The sequence below is a fragment of the Lactuca serriola genome, chromosome 6 (assembly GCF_051521515.1).
Source record: "Lactuca serriola cultivar US96UC23 chromosome 6, Lser_US96UC23_V15, whole genome shotgun sequence".
NCBI classification, from domain to species: domain Eukaryota; kingdom Viridiplantae; phylum Streptophyta; class Magnoliopsida; order Asterales; family Asteraceae; genus Lactuca; species Lactuca serriola.
The window spans coordinates 174,271,737-174,291,025 of record NC_136413.1 but is presented as its reverse complement, the minus strand read 5'-3'; the positions used below and the strand labels follow the sequence as shown (position 1 = coordinate 174,291,025).

Here is a 19,289-nt window from a genome sequence, read left to right as displayed (position 1 = left end):
CACTCTCTTTATAACTTGTTGACGGAGCTCGTGTGGTTAACCGGCACGTCAATTGGAGAGTATAAGTTGAGAATGATGTGAAACTCGTGAATCTCAAGCGTAACTTGAGCCGGGGACCACACAATTTTGTATGGGTGATTCACCATCTATTCAATGATCCGCGGCATCCCCGTCATTGAATTTGAGATGAACATAATCCGATATGAACATGCCATTGACAGTCAATGAATCTCAAAGATCTAGGAGTTTCATTGTGATTGAAATTGACAAAGAGATTTGTCTACCTAAATAACTTTGTGGTGTGTTTACGGCATCCCTTTACGCATCATGAAGCCAAAATGGATCCTAGCCTTAATCCAATAATTCATTTAGGGTAATTATTAATTAAGGACTTATATGAAACTAATTGGAGTCTTATATTTTGTAGATGTCGAACCAAGCAAACAACAACAACAACAATTTGCCCCTTCCTCCTCCTCCACCTCCAACTCAAAACTCAAGCTTCTCTCTCATGCCAGTTCTTAATAGGGAGAAACTCAAGGAAGATGGATCCAACTATCTTGATTGGATTAGAACCTTGAGGATCACGTTAAGATATGAGAACAAGGAGTATGTTCTCGATGAAGATGTCCTCGTGCTTGGAGAAAACCCTACCCCAGAAGAAGTTATTGCCTACAACAAGCATTATGATGAATCGACCAAATTGGATTGCCTTATGTTAGCAACCACGGGTTCTGATCTCCAAAAGAACTTTGAGACATGGGGTGCTTTTGATATCAACCAGCAGCTCGAGGAAATGTTTCAAGAGCAAGCAAGGCAAGAACGATTCGAGATCGTTAAATCCATCATGGCATGTAAGCTACAAGAGGGAGCTTCTGTGTGTGCGCACGTCCAAAAGATGAAGTCGTACATAGACAGACTTGGGAATCTAGGTGTTGAGCTGCCTAAGGAGTTGTCCATTGACATGGTCTTGAACTCGCTTACTAGTTCATATTCTTAGTTCATCATGAACTTCAATATGAATGGCCTCGACAAGACCTTGATGGAGTTACATGGCATGCTTAAAATTGCTGAAGCAAGCATGAAGAAGCCTAACAACTCTAACCCTACTGCTCATGTGCTGGCTGTTGACCGTGGTTCTGCCAAAATGAAAAGGGCGCCTCAACCCAAGGAGAAGGGTAAGGGTAAGGTCGGAAAGTATGGTCCTCCTCCCAAGAAAAGGGCCCAAGGAGAAATAGCTCTTTCTTCAGATCCAAGTGAGGCCATTTGTTTCTACTGCCAGCAAAAGGGACACTGGAAGTGTAGTTGCCCTCAATACCTCGAGGACCTTAAGAAGGGCAAAGTCAAGGTGGCTAGCACCTCAGGTATGTTCATGATAGAACTCCATAGCACATTTACTTCTAACTCTTGGATTCTTGATACAGGATGTGGTACTCATATTTGCTCTGATATGCAGGGACTAAGACAAAGTAAGAAGTTGAAGCATGGAGAGCTCAACCTAATCATAGGAAAGAGGCACAAGTCAGCTGTTACAAGGATTGAGAACTACGAGCTAATGCTTAGTGGTGGTGTTTATCTTAGTTTATTAAATTGTTGCTACTCGCCTGATATGGCACGAAACATTATTTCTTTTTATGCACTTTATAAGGATGGTTGTCGACTTTTTTTTATAATGATAATGGTGACATTTTGGTTTATAAGAATGGTTGTTTTATTTTTAAAGCTAGTCCTTGTAAAGGTGTGTATGAAAGTATTGTTTGCGATGGTGATTTTGATAAACTAATTATGAATGTTGGTTCATCTAATAGTGAATTAGATAAATCATGTTTGTGGCATTGTCGACTTGGCCATATAAACAAGAAACGCATTGCCAAGCTCCAATCTGATGGAATCTTGGAATCATTTGACCTCAAGTCGGATGATATATGCGAATCTTGCTTACTTAATAAGATGATAAAGGCGTCGTTCACAGGCCACTGTGAAAGAGGCAAGGATTTGTTGGACCTCATCCACACAGATGTTTGTGGACCCTTCAAATCTGCCACAAGACATGGAGAAAGATACTTCGTGACTTTTACCGACGATTTTAGTAGATATGGATATATCTATCTAATCAAGCATAAGTCGGAAACCTTTGAGGTGTTCAAGGAGTTTCAAAAAAGAAGTAGAAAACCAATTGGGCAGAAAGATCAAGATGCCCTGATCCGATAAGGGTGGAGAGTATTTAAGTCTTGAATTCTACGATCATCTTAAGAATTATGGTATAGTTTCACAATTGTCTCCTCCTAGAACACCGCAGTTGAATGGTATAGCTGAGAGGAGAAATCGAACATTGTTAGACATGGTTCGACCTATGATGAGTCGAGCTACACTTCCGATATCTTTTTGGGGGTATGCCTTAGAGACAGCCGCCCATATCCTAAACCTCGTACCTACTAAGAAGGTTGCTAAAACACCCTCTAAAATGTGGAGTGGGACACGTCCTTCTCTAGCACATGTAAAAGTTTGGGGATGAGAAGCTTTTTTTCGTCGCGAGGAAAATGACAGGCTTGAACCCCGATCAGAGAAGTGTTACTTCATTGGCTATCCGCAAAAATCGTTTGGATACTTGTTCTACAAGCCTTCGGAAAACAAGGTGTTTGTTGCTCGAAGGGGATTCTTCCTTGAGAGGGATCTCATTTCCAAAGAGGACAGTGGGAGCCACATAGATCTTGAAGAGCTTCAAGAATTGAATGAAGAAGAACCTTTAATAGACACTAGCACTCAACTTGCGGTGCAACAGCCCGTTGAGGAAACTCAAATCGAGGGTGAGCGACCTGTTGAACAAAATGATATATCTCCACCTCCCCTTCGCAGATCCAATAGAGTTCGTCAGCCTCCTTAATTCTACGGTTTCAATGTGAGTACAGAAGGAGACGTATTGATCAGTGATCATACACTGATTGATATGGATGAGCCATCCAACTATAGGGAAGCGATGGCAGGCACTGAAGCTGCTAAATGGAAGGAAAGCATGGAGAGAGAGATTCAGTCTATGCATGACAACCAAGTTTGGAATTTGGTTGATCCTGCACCTGGCACTAAAATAGTTGGGTGCAAATGGATCTTCAAGAAGAAGACAGGCATGGATGGGAATGTGCACACGTTCAAGGCTAGGTTGGTTGCAAAGGGTTACACCCAAACTCAAGGAATTGATTATGAGGAAACCTTTTCACCAGTAGCCAATATCAAGTCTATTAGGATATTACTTGCCATATCAGCCTTTCATGATTATGAAGTATGGAAAATGGATGTGAAGACCGTTTTCCTTAATGGAAAACTCACAGAGGAAGTGTATATGACACAACCTGAAGGTTTCATAGATCCAAAATATCCAAATAGAGTGTGTAAGCTTGAAAGGTCCATATATGGACTAAAGCAAGCATCTCGCAGCTGGAACCTCTGTTTTCATGAAAAGATCAAGGAGTTTGGATTTTCAAGAAGTGAAGGGGAGTCCTGCGTATATATTCAAGCTAATGGGAGTAATGTAGTCTTCCTAGTATTGTATGTGGATGATATACTCCTTATAGGAAATGATATCCCGGCGTTGCAAGGTGTTAAGACGTGGCTTGGGAGTTGTTTCGCTATGAAGGATATAGGAGAGGCTACATACATACTTGGTATAAGGATCTATAGAGATAGATCAAAGCGTCTAATAGGGCTAAGCCAAAGTACATACTTGGATAAGATCGTGAAGAAATTCAAGATGCGGGACTCCAAGAAAGGGTATCTACCTATGCAACATGGCACAAAATTGAGTAAAACTCAATGTCCTGGGTCTAGTGATGAACAGGAAAGAATGAGTCGAGTCCCGTATGCTTCTGCTATATGATCGATCATGTATGCCATGACGTGTACTCGTCCTGACGTCTCATTTGCTCTGAGTATGGTGAGTCGTTTTCAGGACAACCCAGGCGAAAGTCATTGGACGGCAGTAAAGAACATTCTGAGATACCTAAGAAGAACAAGGGATATGTTCTTGGTATATGGGGGTAAGGATGAGTTGAGAGTTACAGGTTATACAGATGCAAGTTTCCAAACTGATAGGGACAACTCATGTTCGCAGTCGAGATGGGTATTCTTGCTTAATGGAGGAGCGGTCACTTGGAAGAGTTCCAAGCAGTTGACAGTGGCAGACTCTACGTGCGAGTCAGAGTATATAGCAGCTAGTGAAGCTACAAAAGAAGCTACATGGTTGAAGAATTTCATTGATGATCTTGGTGTCGTTCCGAGCATCAAGGATCCCTTAGAAATCTTCTGTGACAATGAGGGTGCAGTCGCGTTGACTAAAGAACCCAAAGACCATGGTAACTCAAGACATATACTTAGAAAGTTCCACTATGTAAGACATCGAGTCGAGGATGGAGATATTGTTGTGAGCAGAGTATCGTCAGAGGAGAATCCAGTCGATCCTTTCACTAAACCACTATCAAGGATCAAGCATGATAGTCATACGAGATCTATAGGCATTAGATTTGTTGAAGATATGGAATAGTTGTTTAGTTGTTTAGTTTGATAATCCTTGAAACATTGAGCAGTATGAATTTGTAATAGAAGTGATGTTTGTTTTGTAGAGACTTAATAAAGTGTTGGATTGCTATAATTTCTGTTTATTTAATACTGTGTTTCACTTTTGCATGTTTAGAACCCACTTCCCGGGTACTAAATACTTAAACCTCCACAGTCGGTCATACTCTTGGAAGTAAGTAGTGATTCAAGACTATCATGAGTGTTGGTGGGTTGACCATTTTGATTGGTATAACATAGTGATTGTGTCAACACCCGTGAGTGCTTAATGGAGATTTAAGAATTGGAACAACCCGCACTTAGAGATTACTTCATGGATTTAGTCACAAGTAATTCAAATATGGTAATATCTTCTGTTCTTCAAACCGAGATACATGTGGGGCTTTGCTCTATGATTATGTTATGCATTGGTGTACTTCAACGCTATTCGTAACTGGTGGCTATAACGGGTGCATTCATGTGTGATATGATGAAATAGACAAGGACTATGTAGTCAAAGTTTATTCGTCCCTTCTGTCTTAATAGGAGAAGCGATATCTATGGGCCCCTCGATGATTTGGTGCTGACATCTTAAAACCTGGCCGGGTACTGACTAGAATTGATGTGTTTGATTTAGTAGTCAGATGTAGTCATCACAAATCAATATCGGGAAACATAATTTTGAATTCTGTGATTGACCATTATCCATGTCTCGAATTCATACAGATATCATTAGGATGAAGGAATAGTTGATCACTTATCTAAGGGCTGATACTGATTAGATCAGAGTTCGACAGATGCATTGGATGGCATTCTCTCTGTTGATTATTTGAGAAATATAGAACCATGCATATCTAGTTGATGACTTGTCCAAGTGGGAGACTGTTGGAAGTGTGTTCAAGATCATTAACTAGTTGGTGATATTTCTAATAATAGTAGGGTCCTCTTGGGTTGCCCTCAAGACTCAAAATTGAGTAGAATATATAAAGGAGTAATTAGTTTATTAATTATTATGGTTTAATAATTAATTAGAAACTAATTGGAAAACAATTTGGGTATTAATTAACAGTTTAATTAATAGAAGGGTTGAATGTGAATTAATCAATAGTTGGTTCATCATGTAACATTCCAGAACCCTAGAAGGAAGGGGGTTGGATGAAAATTCCATTTGGATAAAGGGAATTTCGTTCATAGCATATCCCATCCCACATGGGTGGAAGGATAAATCCCTAGGAGGTATCCAAGGCTATAAATAGGGCTTTAGGGATTCATTCCTCCTTGCTCATTTTCTGGCTTGAGTATTCGCCACCTTCTTTCTCCCTCATTGTGGAAGAACTTTTTGTGTGTTCATCCCTCCTAGTTTATATTTGTTTCTACTCTTTTGAGTTCATTGGGTGTGAACCAAGAGAGGGATTCTAGTTTGGATCCTCATCATCCAAACAAGGTGGCACGCACAAGGAGTCAAGCTCGAAGATCATTGGCAGCTAAAGAGGTTAGTATTCTTCTCATATTTTTGGTTTTCCTAGGGTAGAAGTAATAGTATGAAGCCATAGATCCATAGGGTGCATGTACACTTAGGTAAATCATTTTGTTGTTTCGATTAGTCCGCTGCCTAGTTATATAGTGTATTTGATGCATAAGTTTCCCAACATGAATGAGCTTTGATAGCTATTTATAGGGTGTTCTGGGGCTATTCACGTCGTGAACATGATAGGTTCAGGTCGTGAACTTCCATGAGTCATCCCATAGCCTTAGCGCGTGTTTTCTAGCTCTAATTAGTGTCTGTTGACTCCTCACGTCGTGAATTTTTGATGCTTACGTCGTGAGTTCAGTCAAATTAGGGTTTCTGACAGCTGCATCTTCGGAAGGCCATAACTTTTGCATACGAGCTCCGTTTTCGACGTTCTTTATATGCACGCGTAGGTAATTCCGAGTAATACGACTTTCTTTTAGACTCCAATAGCTAATTCTAAGTATATTTTAAATCCCTCTTGTAATAAGGCATTATTGCGTTAGGGTTTATCATAACTTCTTCACGCGAAGTCAGATTTAGACGTGCTCTATATTTTTGGATTCGTGTGGACTTATACTTTGAGTTTTATCATAAACTATGTATGAAAGTTCATACTTTATCATGAATTACATAGAAAGTTTGTCACTCTATTAGTTTAACAAAGTCACATTACATGATTGTCATAATCACATGTGATTGTTTTTGACCTATTTTGACTGGTGTTACACTAAATGTTAAGGGTTTTATGGCCGTTATCAACAATAACCATGATGGTGATTCTAGAAAGTCTGACGCTGATACTTCTCAAGCCATCCGAGAATCACGTCAGGATCTAGAACATACTTGTTTTCTTAATAGTGGTTACTCTAGACACATGATTGGTCTCAAGTTCCTCTTAATAAAGTTTGTGCAGAAAGATGATCTGATTATGGTTTTTGGTGACAACAGTGAACGAGCAGTTATGGGCGTTGGAACATTTGAGTGTAAAGATTTTAAGGTAAAGAATATGCTATATATTAAGGGCCTTAAAAGCAATCTTATCTCCATAATTGAGCTTTGTGATGCTAGTTACAAAGCTCTCTTTCAATACAATGAAGGAAAGGTTATTGACTCAAAGAACAAAATTGTGCTCACTACACTCAAGGACGATAACATTTACATGCTCCAATTTTATTGTGTAATACAATTCTACTTTATAATCTACATTACGTTTTGCTACCTCAGAAATTCTGAACATAAGTTGCCAAAATTTTAGTTTACTATGAATTTTATGCTTTAAAAATTCTTTTCAACTTCTATTTTACCAAAGGAGTATACATTGTATATTGTGATACTAACATTGTCTATGCGTGTTCTTCTCTTTAACCTTCTAATTTTAAGGATCTTCTATCTTCATGTCAACATTGATCATATTTGATTTGTTCCTTTGGAAAGGATCAACATATCATTCCTTTGGTGCATGATCTTCAAAGTGGTAACCGTTGGAGCTGACTCTACATCCTTTCTTCAACGCTAACTGCTCTCTTCATGATGTTGATGCTCACGCTGATCGACATGAAGTGTACTGTGGATGAGGCTAGATTGGAGAGAACTGTGTCTAAACGTGTTCTTCTAGGCACATATCTCTTCCTTCTCTAATAGCCTATCTCGGTTGAAATGTGATGAAGTGAAGCTGAGTAAGATATCACATCCAATTTCCATAGATGTTATCACTGCTACACCGATTCCCATCCGAGATACAAAGACCTCTTCAACAAGATAACCCTCCTTATTGCTTCTATCTCGGATCATAATGTATGAAAACTTCGAGTCTTGTCTTGGTGAATCTCATAAGTAGAAAGTTACAAACATTGGATCCATTTAACTCGTTGGTTACAAAGACTGGTTTATGTTCTTATCTTGTTCTTGGTGAACATGAAGCTTGGAATCAATCTGCAATAGTTCAACAATTAAAGGCGTCTTCTCTCTTGGTTTGCTACAAATTTTGTTTCATGCTGATATATTTGATCTTGTTTGCTTATTATTTTATAGACAGTGTTGAGAGGCAGATATCTCGAAAAAGGGGAACTCATTTATGACCATTTATTTCAAAAGATTTGTTGAATCGAGTCTTTATCTCTTTTTCGAAAAAGCTGCATAATTATCGCTTTTTGAAAAATTTCCTTGTTTGACTAACTTCTTTGTTTTATTATCATTTTATGTTTTGTATCATATTAAATGAATTGATGGTGAATTTTATATTCTAGACTGCAACTCAACTCTATGATACGGTAGATAACCTACTTCATGTTGATGAGCTGACACTGTTTATGATTCACATTGATTTCACCTCAGCATGACTGAAACATTCCATTCTTTCCTTATTTTCTTCTTAGTAAAACTTAATGCTTCACTCTGATAAACCATGCACTGATAAAAGTTTGAAACTCTATGTCGATGGTTAGTCTATGTACCATATCACACGAACCAACCCCCTGTTCGCCATGATTTATCCTATAAAGCTCTATGATTCAATGTAACATACCATACGTTGATGAGAGCTTGAAAAATTTGTGTCGATGGTTAAGCTATCCACCATAGTTGATCACAAGCACCAATCTATTTTTGCCATATATTCTTCTTTAGAATTTTATGATTCAGTGTATGAAGCCAGACGTTGATGAGAATTTGAAAAATCTATTTTGATGGGTACATCACTGTCTATGATGTATTACACGCACCTACCCATTCTTTTCCAACAATTATTCTATTAAAGAAGTTGATGATTCACTATACTATCCATATATAAAACTTTCACACTCTTTGCCGATGGGTACATTTCATACCAAAATGTATTACACGCATCATTCCATTCTTTCCATTTATTACTCTAATAAAAGAAGTTAATGATTTAGTGTATGGAACGATACGTTGAAAAGACCTCGCAATACTATGTCAGTGAATGATAGTTTAAATCGTTTCTATCAGGAGACATCACAAACTCACTTGATTACCAGTTGCAACTCTAATACGCTGATTTCTTCCACTGATGATTATTATCTTTGATGCTATGTCTCACTGATATATAGTTCCTTTATCTCAATGTTAAGTTTTGGATGACGATTAAAGGATGTTACAATATCTTGGAATACGATATTTTTACGACGCTGCTTTCTCCAATGATGATTACGTAAATGGGAAGTAAATTTATGGATAAATTGGGAAAATTCTCTATTAAGTAACTTTCATGACTCATTCAAGTAGTTGTTTTTCTCTCTTGGAAAGGCTCTCTCAATCTTCATCTTCCTCAAGTTCTTAACACATCGAAGGTTCTTTATGTATTTGATCTTAAAACTAATGTTCTCAAAGGCCCTCGTACTCTTGATTCTCCCATTGTTATTGAAGCAAATAATGTGGCATTCTCTAATCTTATCCCAAAACAATTCAAGAACTTAGGGATTGAAGACTTTGTCAACTTTGACAAAAGCTTCCCTCTTCGATATGCCTTCTACGACTTTCCAGAGCCATTCTACCTTAGGCAAGTATGCGAGCTCCATTATTCTTGCTCTATTGACTCTAATGCTCAAACCATTACCGAAACCATTGGAAAGGGTCATTCTAGGGTTATTATCAATATATAATATTTTTGAACTACTCTTTGTTTTCCTCGATTAGAAAACTATCTGAAACCCGTTCTGAAGAAAGATGCAAGTTTATTCACTTAAAATTAGGGTATAACTTTTCCCTTCAGAGCACCACTCATGATTCTGACCAAATACAATCTACGGAAATGTTACTATGTAGGGTGGAAGTATTTATCTGGGGTGATTGGTAAATGTCTTGGACACAAAACTGGGAGCTTAGACTAGTTAAACCTATTTGAGCCATGAATCCTATATTCCATGACATGCACAAAAGACTAGATTTTGGTCAACTCTTCCTTGATCAACTAATTGAATGTGTCAGTGGGAACAAGAAGTCAACATATGTTCCTTATTCTCGTTTACTAGGACTAATTTGGGCTTATAGTGAAGAGGGTTATAATTTCAATCTTGGAGTCATCATTCCAATTGTAGTTCTCTCCTCAAAGATCACCAACATTGCTCCTTCTAATGGAGATATGCATATTACCCATAATATGACATATTAGATTGCAAATCCCTATGTTGTTGAATCCTCTGACTCTGATGAAGAGGATGATGAGAATAATAATAAAGAAGATTCCGAGGAAGATAAAGGCACTGACAATGAAGATGATGAAGAAAGCATTGACGATGAAGAAAACATTGATGATGAAGAAGACATTAATGATGAGGAAGAAGATGAATTTGCAACTGATAAAGAAGAAGCCTCTGTTCAAAGAATGACTAACTCCCCTCTAATATTAAACCAACACATTCACTTCTCCTCATCCTCATCATCATCCAAAACTCCTTTTGTAGAAGATTTTGTATAGCGAGGATCAACCCCACCTTAAATAGAAACTACTAATCTACTGATTCAAGATGTGAGTTCTCCAAGATCAGCGTTTCATTCTCCTCAAGATGAAACTATTCGTCTAATGCCAACTCATATTCAGATAGCTTCTATTTATGAGGGGGATTCCAATTCCAACTTCTAAACTATTGTGCTCTCTCAACTCTCTCTATTGGTGCATATAACTCAATCTATGGGAAAAAGACTATCCAAAGTAGAGAAATATGCGGCTGACATAAAACTTTCAATGAATTTTGGTGATGATAATGATATGTTGATTGAAGATACTCCTAGGATCTCTCCAGGCAATAATCCTCCACCCTACCTTCCTCATCAAATCCATCCCCACCTCCTCCTCCACCATAACACCTCCTCCCCGCACTTCTTCTTCCTATCTTGAATCCCCTTCCCAAACTGATGATGCCAAAAAGGGAGAGAATAATCAAGAACCAATGATAATTGCAACAACCTCATCTCAGCCTGAAATGTTTGGATCAAGAAGGGATGATAATCAAAAAGCAATTGTTGTAGTTGAGCACAAGATCACTGATCAGCCCATCGTAGATGCTGATACAAAAAATGATGAATAACCTATTCCAGACGTTGGTGATCATCTTGAGACTGATGATTATGAAGGCTTTCTAGATTTGGGGTTTATGGCACAAACTGTTGTTCATTTGAGTGATGTTTACCCTTATACATATTTTGAGAAGGGAAATTCCTCAAGGAACCAACAACGAAATAGAGTATGATGATGAACAACTCAATCCTAGAAAAAGGAAGGCTTCCTTCTCAGGGGGAGAAAATGACGTTGAAGCATGACGTTCTTTAGCCGCTGGTGGTTCTTTAGTCCCTCTTTCCAAGAAATGCATGTTGACAATTGATTTAATGGATTTAGCTATAGATTAGTGAATGAGCGTTGAAGAACAAAGAAATTATTTTGGAACATATTGCCTCAGTTTGAACAAGAAAAATAGGTATGTCATTCTATCAAACTTGTTGAGCACCTTGCATCAGCTGATGCTCAAAAGACCAATATTCAGTGTTTCAATATTGATGTGGCCAGGTGAAACAGAGTCTCTGAGCTAAATGATCGAATCAATCGAAAGAAATTTGGAAATGTAATAGGAAGAAGATACCAATATGATCCCATCATCAAAGTCAGATGCACCAAACCTAAGAATGAATCTCTCAAATTGCATCTGGTCGGGAAAAAAGGTCAAGTATGAATACACTAAATTTATATTCGCTCTTGCACTAGTTAAATATGGCTAAATCGAGTGGATATTAATTCAGAGATAATTTATAAACACAAAGGTGTTCATGCACAAGAGGTAAAATTAGCTATTCAAACTGTGATTAACAAAGTCAAGAAGCTGAATGTAGTACCTTCAGTTGGTCCATCCCATCGATCCACTTTGAAGAGAACTAGTAGGCCCATAATATCAAAACATACGAAGTTTATTCTTCTGTATGGCACACCCTACATCAACAACAAGTTTCTAGTGGGTGTTGAGCCAATTCAGCACATGTTCATTTGGGAACCAGAACATGGCATTTTCTATCTTAGCAGTCATAACCAAATGTGATTTCATTGCACTGAAGATCTTCCTAATGCCCCGACTAAGCATTTGTTCAATCTTTTTCTGGAGGGTATGCAACATATGGAACTGCAAAGAGGATATTGTGTGTTGATCCCTATTGAACTCAGTAAGCATCTATCTGATCTTCATCTTGATGACTTAAAGTGATTAAAGCATGAGATCTTAATTGATGTCGAAAAACTCTCATATGATGACCTTGATGACTCCGTTGAAGATTAGTTTTGACATCATTAGATAGGGGAGATTGTAAGGTCACACCATATTATCTGATGATTCAAACAATTTACACACTGATCACCAGCGCCAGTGCCAACGCCAGCACAAACACACAGTCTTATCAATGACAGCATGAACCAATGATCTTGGTGATACTTTGTATATTACGCAATTATATATATATATATATATATATATATATATATATATATATATATATATATATATATATATATATATGTTCAGGTTCATTTGAGACAATTCTAATTTTGTGAGACCGTGAGACCAAATCTAAAAATAATTTTAAAATGCAAAATAAATGGAAAAATCCAAAAATTCTTTTTTTTTTTAAATATTATTTTCGGAACTTGAATTAACTAAAAAAAATTAAAATATAAATAAAAATAAATAAAAAAATCCCGTTTTCTTTTAAAAATACGTAAAATATTCTAATAGAATATTACACTGTACATATTCTAAAAAATAATTTTAAAATGCAAAATAAATGGAAAAATCCAAAAAAAAATTTTGAAATATTATTTTCGGAAATTGAATTAACTAAAAAAAATAAAAAAAAATCCCGTTTTTTTTTAAATACATGAAATATTCTAATAGAATATTACACTGTACATACTCTAAAAAATAATTTTAAAATGCAAAATGAATGGAAAAATCCAAAAATTATTTTTTTTTAAATATTATTTTCGGAACTTCAATTAACTAAAAAAAATAAAAAAATACACCTCACGGTCTCACAAAATTAGGCCGTCTCACATCAACCTAACCCTATATATATATATATATATATATATATATATATATATATATATATATATATATATATATATATATATATATAATAGATATCTGGTCCAAAATCTTGGTGTTTAGTCTTTCGCATAGTGTATTTATTCATTGTCATTCATACTTTAGTATATCGGATCTATACAAACCTTCATATATCCTCAAACCTCTTAGATTATATAACATCATCAATTTTTCCATAGTACACAAAGAAAACCAGTAAAGTTCATTGTAGGTAGTATAAAAATTTTAAAACTAAGTAATGTATGAAAAAACTTTAAGGTCGATAGTTCATGTCATGTCTGGAACATAAATGAAATTAGGAGTTGATTGGACTTGCTGTTTAAAAAAAGTACCTTGTATATCGTATATATAGTCCAAAAAATTGACGATACTAATCAATTCCATATATAAGCATATTTATCGACTTTTCTTTTCGAATAACCGAAGTTTTATTAGATAAAGTTAGCAAAAAAATAACAAATAATAAAAAACGAATATAGAAAACAAGATTTATAAGCCCAAACACATGACTAATACTAATGCACTATTCTGATTCAGAACGTAGTTATAAGAATACTCGATCAACCTATCAAGAAAAAAAATTCACTTAACTTTTCGTTGCGAAAAAGAGTACCGTTCGAGAAGTTCCACAAAAGCCTCAAACATGATCATGACTAGAGATTTCAAATCAACTCTTTTAACATTCGAAAGATAAGTCAAGTCACCGTCTTAGTTTAAAATTTTAACTATACAAATACTCACATGTTATATAGATTGAAATTATACTGTTATAATTTTTACAAATATTTTATAGATATTGATTATGTCATTGATATTAACTACTAAAATAAAATAAACACAATGTGTTGATATATAAAACGGCAACAACTTTGAACAAAATTATTCAATGAGTTATACCTATGGCATGTCACACTAATAAATTTATATATATAATTTTCGATTTAATGTTATCTTTAACTATTTTTATTAATGATTCATTTCAACACTATTCATTTGAGCGTATATATATATATATATATATATATATATATATATATATATATATATATATATATATATATATATATATATAAATTAGAAAGTTGTTATGAATAGTATTATTGAGAGTTTTAAATCTTGCCACAAAACTTTTTTATTTTGGAGTTTTGCCTTTTAATGTTTTTAGTCTTAAAGGTTTGCCACAAAGATGTTGGATTTTGACACGTATAATACTTATAATTTTGTAAGGATAGATATGTTTTGTGGAGTTTATTTGTTTGTTTTTTGTTTTTTGTTTTAGATTTTTATTTCAAAACAATCCTTATGTTGGTAGGTTTGAACTCTATCAAGAAAATATGTAACAAAAAATGTCCTATAGATTACAAAAGAGATGATTATGCAGTTTTTTTTTACATAAATGGTTAATATGTTTAAATTTTACAAAAATAGTCCATAACTAATAGAAAGTTTGCTGAGTACACCCCATGCCCCCCCTCCATATATTGTCATGTTTCATCCTTATACTTATTGGGTTTTCATGCTTGCTCACTACACTTTTGTAGTTATGTAATTCCCCCCACCCCCTTCCCTCTCCCCCCTCCCCCAATGCGAAACCTTGCATGCATCCACATAAAGCGGGGAATGAGATAATTTCTAGTTTATTATAAAAATTAAATAGAATTCTAGATTTACTGTTACTTTAAACTATCATAATCAATATCAATAAACTTCTAGTCCAACAATATCAAATGTTTCCTTACTCCTTGATGTTGAGAGTTCAACTCCCATCGTGGATATATGTTAAATTAAAGAGCAGCTTAGACATAGATTAGATTTGCCAATAAAAAAAATTTCTGCAATTAATAATTTCAAAATTACGTGTATGCTGATATTTAATTTCTATTATGATTTTTTGAAAACATTAACTATCATTTTTAATCTAAGGTTATGTAATTTATGTTATTATGTTGTTATTATATATTATTATTGTTATTCTTTATTATTATTGTTAATTAGTTTTAAATCACTGATACTTATTATAATATTATAGAATTATTATAATATTATAGAATATTTTTGTCACTTATTACTTATTATTGTTAAAAAATTAGTATTGGAATTAGAATAATAACTTATTTTTTATATTAATATAAAGAGAAGTTGAAAACTTTTGGGATTTTCTAAGAAATGTGGTTAGATTAAAATGTCTTGTTATAGTATCAAAGTTTTAAAAAGTTCATGGCTTCGTCATGACTCCAAAACTTTTATTTAATATCACGTTTTAACAAAATGACTTTAAGTCATATATGTATATAAAAATGAATAATAATAGAGAATATATAAAAAAATTATTAATTATATACAAAATTTCCGCTTTAATTCAGGTCTTACAAACGGTATGGCTCGTCACGACTCGTAAAGACTTGAGCTTTGACATTGCAACTAAATCACGGCTTAATGTTATTTTGAACAGTGGTATATATATATATATATATATATATATATATATATATATATATATATATATATATATATATATATATATAGATTTTGATTTAGGTTTTTTATTATAAATAATATTAAAATTAACAAACAACTATATTATATTAATATCTAATAATAATGAGTCAAATTAGAATTATTCAAAAAGAAATTTGAAAAATCATAGAGTTTCAAGTTAAGCAAATAAAAATGACTTCATTGTAGTATAACGTCCATATATAGATATAGATTTTTTATTTTTATATATTTTATTTTATTTTTATTTTTTGAAAAATCCAAATAAAGATGACGTTACGATGATTTATCCATGGTGTCCACTCAAAGAAATGGTAATCAAGATATAGGCGATTATCTAGATATGATCCAATGTAGTCTTTTCTAGATAGATACTCAACTTTATCAAATATAACTAATTACTTCGATATTTTTAGAAAGTTGTGTATGTTTGACAAAATTTTAAAAATAGTTCATGTGTAAAATATGTTTTATTTATTGGTCTTATGTTCGAGAAAGGTTTAAAAAAGGACCTTGTAAATTAATATAACGGACTCTATGTTTGCAAAATCATAGAAATGGTCAACTCAAAACTATCAAATGGTTTATATATCTGAAAAATTATAGAAACATATTTTTTACCTAAACTTGGATATGTTTGAATTTACGAATTTTAAAATATTTCACACAAAATGATCACCATTAGGCCATCTTGATAGTATTTACATGTTCGGTTTCATATATTGAAACTTTTAAATACCGTCAAAATAGTCTAATAGTGATAATTTAGTGTAATATATATATATATATATATATATATATATATATATATATATATATATATATATATATATATATATATATAATTGAGTTGTTCGAAATTTAAATCACATTGGCTTCAACCTTAGGATGACATGAAATTCAAAAAACGCACTGCTAATGTAACAATCTCCGATCCACCCCAACATGATTTTGTTACTGCTTCAAGAGCACCCATCGAACAAAGCAAGTCCAAATAACATACATAACCTTAAACACATTGGGGGCAACACACCAAATAAACTATTATTTGTTCCTTTCATTAGAAGCAATAAAAACAATAGACATGCATGTTTGTCACAGGCTTTTGAATTTCCTATGTATACATAAAACATGTAAAATAAGTTTTATATATATATATATATATATATATATATATATATATATATATATATATATATATATATATATAAACTTCCTAGGAAAGACAGAAATAATTAATTAAAAGCATTTGATTAAAAAGTTTTAATACATACCAATAATATTACATGTCTATTTGGATCTATGTTCACCATTTGGATAGCTAATTGACTCACGAAAAGAGAAACCATTCTCTATGTTTGTGCCATCTTGGCATTCAAGTCCTTGATTTCTTTGTCTTTTGGTTCACGCTCCCGTCTCTCTTTCTTTTCATGTTCATGTCTCTCATTTTCATGCTCTGCTCTCTAAATTTCACACTGACATTCAAGTAATGCAACTCTTGCGTCTGATGATTTGGTATGGGGAAGATCAAAATATATGTTGTATGTCACTCGACTTCACACTCCTCTTGCATAACCTCCCTTGTCCTTTCAAAACACAATTGTCATGGCATCATTGTCGTGGTCAATCTGTAAGGTCCTGTCTTTGATCTGGTAGTCAGTTGTTTTCTTCACAAAGTAAGGAAATATAAAGTAATTACATATAAATTAAACATTGGTGAAATCAAAACAAAATTTGTAATAAAACTTACTAGTTAATCTCTAAGTTCATCATCTTCAAAATTTCCATCTTTGTTTAGCTCCCCTTCAACCACATCATACAACGATAGGGTTCTACATCCGGTTCAATTTCTTTGGCTTCGATCGTGTAATCAGTAAATAGACAATTAATAATGTTAAACCACAATAAATGAAAGTATGCTGCTATTAACAAAAAGGAATGAATTTTGTTACCAACTTCTCTTTCACACATATGTATCCACCTCTTCCCATCATATGGTTATACCCAGAATTCTCACGCACTTTTTTTGTTGTTTCTGACTTCACCTAACCACAATGGAAAATCAAAAGGACAATGTTTACATGCCAACACAATATTATGAAATATATATGGACTGAAATTAATCAAATCTATATAAATGACTTAGCCCATGAATGCCTCAAAGTTTGTATGTGTTACACAAGTGTCCCAATCTGAGTCCTCAATAATTTTTGTATACTTTGTAAGGATTTCATTCGTTGTGTAACATCCTGATGTTAAGGTACTTTAAAATTTACCCCTTTAATTTATTTATATTGCACTTGGTCACAAAGTTCAAGAATTATACGCAAAAGGACCTTAATGGCATTTTGGGAAGTAATAGCTTCAGAGTACACCACACGTATGTGGTGTACGCGAAACGTGCTAGGGTGCGCTCTAGCATGCTGGGGTACATCATTGTACGCTACGCATACTTCCTAAATGGGGGAACCCTAATTTTAAACGTTTGACTAGTATTTAAGCATTCTTATAGCCTCATTTCCCTTCACCTTCTCAGCCTCCACCCTCTCATTCGTGTTTTAACCCTACAACCATCTTGTGAAGCCATTTTAAGACTTAAAGTGTGTGTTTGTGTAAAAGAAGGATCGAAGTCAATATCATATTTGGAGAGTGAGGCACTTTGGAACTGGGATTTACTCTTCATTTTCTACCCTTTAAAGGTATAAAGCTTGCATCTTGATATTTTAATATTATAGATCTAGAAATGGGTGTTATAGTGATATATTTTGGTCTCAAATGTCTCATCTTGACCATGACATGTTCTTGACGATCTAAGTTGTCCTTTCAGACCCTCAGAGGGGTCCTAGGTCATAAAAATGAAGTCCCATGGGTTAGTTATTCTCCTCGAGTCTTATAGAAGGGCTTAATGGATTAAGAACTTGAGTTAAGCTCTTATTAGGCATGTAAACTCATAAAGTTGGAGACTTTATGACTCTAGAGAATATTTTGGCCATGGATCTGAAATTGGGAATAAGTGCTTCAGCCATTAAGCTCTTAAAAAGATTTTTGGGCTTGTGAGGGTACGCCCTAAGTACTCCGAGTACGTCCTGTGTACGAGGTCAACCACACCTATGATGGTCAACTGCGAGGGTTGGAGTATGCTTCGCGTACCTCCGGAGTATACCCCGTGGACTCGCAATGGGTCAGCCTAGATTAGTTGACTTGGTTGGGCTGACTCGGATGGGTTGACTTATTTGACTTAGTGAGTTTGACCAGTTGACTTTGATGAAGTTTGACCAGTGAGGGTATTTTGGGTATTTTAGGAATTTGATGGAATTGGTCATTGGTGGGATTAGGTGCCAGTTAGAGACATGAGTTTTAGAGTGAGGGATCTTATCAGCTTTTGTCAGTTTGCAAGGTGAGTCTTCCTCACTATACTTTTGGGTCGAAGGAACCAAGGCCGGCCCATTGGATTGTTATCCTGGTTTATCATATGTGGTATGCTAAAGTGATCTGTTAGACTTGTATCCTGGTATATAGGATGATGCTATGCTTAGGGATTGGTAACATCCGTTTGATTGTCAATTGACTGGTTATATGTTTATATGTTTATTTGTTATCTATATGTCGACATGTTATATATGGTTGGGTTG

At 34.6% G+C, this 19,289-nt stretch overlaps 1 protein-coding gene across 1 annotated transcript; it reads left to right on the top strand.

Annotated features, from left to right (window-relative positions):
- The first annotated feature begins 511 nt into the window (after positions 1-511).
- On the top strand, positions 512-1,000 carry LOC145060424 (uncharacterized). The gene has a single exon (XM_079008093.1). The coding sequence runs from the start codon at positions 512-514 to the stop codon at positions 998-1,000; it is 489 nt and encodes a 162-aa protein (XP_078864219.1).
- Positions 1,001-19,289: the final 18,289 nt, after the last annotated feature.